A 2263-nucleotide genomic window follows, 5' to 3' on the forward strand; every position below is an offset into this window, starting at 1 on the left:
TAAGTTGGCAAATCTATCTTATTAAATAATAAAGTTTTCTTAAACATTTTTGTCATATTTGTATAACAGGCTTAAGTACATAACAGTTTAAATAGATTTTCAAAGATGAAACACATAGCTAACTCTAATTCTGTGACATTCTGTGGATGATTACTTGAAATCAAATTAAACAAACAATTCTTCGTTGTTTTTTTTTTTTTTTTGAGACAGAGTCTCGCTCTGCTGCCCAGGCTGGAGTACAGTGGCGTGATCTCGGCTCACAGAAACCTCTGCCCCCCAGGTGAAAGTAATTCTCCTGCCTCAGCCTCCCCAGAAGCTGGGATTACAGGCACCCGCCACCATGCCCGGCTAATTTTTGTATTTTTAGTACAGACAGGGTTTCACCATGTTGAGGCCAGGCTGGTCTTAAACTCCTGACCGCAGGCAACCCACCCACCTCGGCCTCCCAAAGGGCTGGGATTATAGGCATGAGCCACCGTGCCCAGCCAAACAAATAATTCTTGCTTATTTTATAAATTATTTTTACAACAATAAAACATCTCCCACTTAGACACTGAAGCCGTACATGAGTTTCCAGACATAAAGGGAACATGAAGAATTCTCCCACATATCAAGTCTACCACTTATAGGCAATGCCACTCTCCAAACTCAACGTGGGAGCAGGAAGCAGAGAATAGCAACAGAATGCAGACACAGTTAACAGTTCTATTTAATCTACAACTGTCAAACAGTAATATTTAATATTAGCACAAGATATAATTATATTAATGGCAGATTTACCCTACTAATTATAATTTGCTAAAGCTCTTATTAAAATTAAAATCACTTATCTGAGCATGTATCAACTAATGACAGAAAAGATTTAAGGGATAAGCCTTTACTGCAGATAATCTAAAATTGAGGTATTTTAAACAAAGCTATTCAAATTTGACTGTACTTTATTTGGAGGTTGCAATAAATGGAGAGGAAAAAAAACTCATGCATTTCTGTCCGAAGAGAAGACTCTAATAACCTAATGTTCTTACCTCTTTAAGGTACCGAACCAGGCGACAGAGGGAGCTCACCAATGACAAAGTGAAGCCTGTAAGACCCTGACTGCTCTGCAGTCCCTTGACCTCACGACCTGTCCACCGCTCATATTCTTCCATTTCGTGTTCCACTTCATGTATCATGTGTTTGAGGACATCCAGGTTGGAATTAGTCCTATTTGGTAAGTCTGCAGAAGTTGTGCTACCTGATAACATGTTTTTCTTCGGCTTGGAAAGAGCATGCAAATTCGGTTTTCTTTTCACTGATAATGAGAGAAGTCATTCTATTTTAAGACCAGGAAAAATTATGACCAGAAAACTACTAGAAAAACTTTTGACTATTGTTCACAATTTATAAAAGGCTTTCATAGATGATATCACTATTTCTCTCATAAAAATTAAACAGTTTAAACCAGATTTACACTAGCTATAATGAATGCACTAGAACCACCGTTCCAGAGTTACATGTGGTAGGAGACATTTCTTAGCTACCATTCAACAAACTCTTAGTTGGAACCATGTGGATGAGATTAAGGGGAAAAAACACTGACTAAGAGATTAAGACAGCTGTATCAAGTTACATGTTTAATAATTCATCTTTGTAAATTAAGGGACTGAACCTTTATTTAACAGCTGTTTTTGCTTCCTTGAGTTCAGCACGTGTCCCACAACATAGCTTGAGTCTAGAGTCTCAGTAGATTCTTCAGGCTGAAGCCTGGTTTGGAGTCTCTTGACAGCATTGGTAGCATTCAGAGCAGCTAAAAGGAAGAACATTTCCAGAAGTATCTCAACTGAACAAACTTCTTAAGAAAGTATTTCAATTGACAAATCTATCAGTATTTTAGTCAATTAGGCTAAGGCAGTCAAAACTCTAACATTCCTTTACAAATCACTGCATTCAAGAATGAACCTAATAAAGCAGGCAACTAGAAATAATGCAAAAGGGAAACAAACCTCTTTGTTCCCCTGATGAAAGAGCAGGTGATGGTGTTCCTGGAGGGGTTACTTGTGACTGGGTTGCTATTTTCTGCTGAATATCAGTCCACAACTTACTAATTAACTCAGAATTCTCTTCCGTCAGTTGCTGGAGAAACCTATAAATTACAGAACAATAAGCTACATTAGAATTATAATATAAATTAACATAATCTAAATATAAATTAAATGACAGCAGGCATTTAATTTATATTATCTATATTATAAATTAATTTAATTGTAATTTATATTTATATAAT

The 2263-nt window shown here is 36.5% G+C and overlaps 1 protein-coding gene across 2 annotated transcripts in view; it reads right to left on the minus strand.

Moving 5' to 3' along the window:
* SPICE1 (spindle and centriole associated protein 1) overlaps positions 1–2263 on the minus strand; it is a 70614-nt gene that overhangs the window by 26911 nt on the left and 41440 nt on the right. For both annotated transcript variants that reach the window (XM_011966797.1, XM_011966798.1), the window contains exons 8-10: positions 1983–2122; positions 1649–1786; positions 1026–1291 (exon numbers count right to left, since the gene is read on the minus strand). In XM_011966797.1, coding sequence (XP_011822187.1) covers positions 1026–1291; positions 1649–1786; positions 1983–2122 — 544 coding nt within the window. The remainder of the gene's footprint in view (positions 1–1025; positions 1292–1648; positions 1787–1982; positions 2123–2263) is intronic.

This window comes from Mandrillus leucophaeus, unplaced genomic scaffold (assembly GCF_000951045.1).
Source record: "Mandrillus leucophaeus isolate KB7577 unplaced genomic scaffold, Mleu.le_1.0 Scaffold775, whole genome shotgun sequence".
NCBI classification, from domain to species: domain Eukaryota; kingdom Metazoa; phylum Chordata; class Mammalia; order Primates; family Cercopithecidae; genus Mandrillus; species Mandrillus leucophaeus.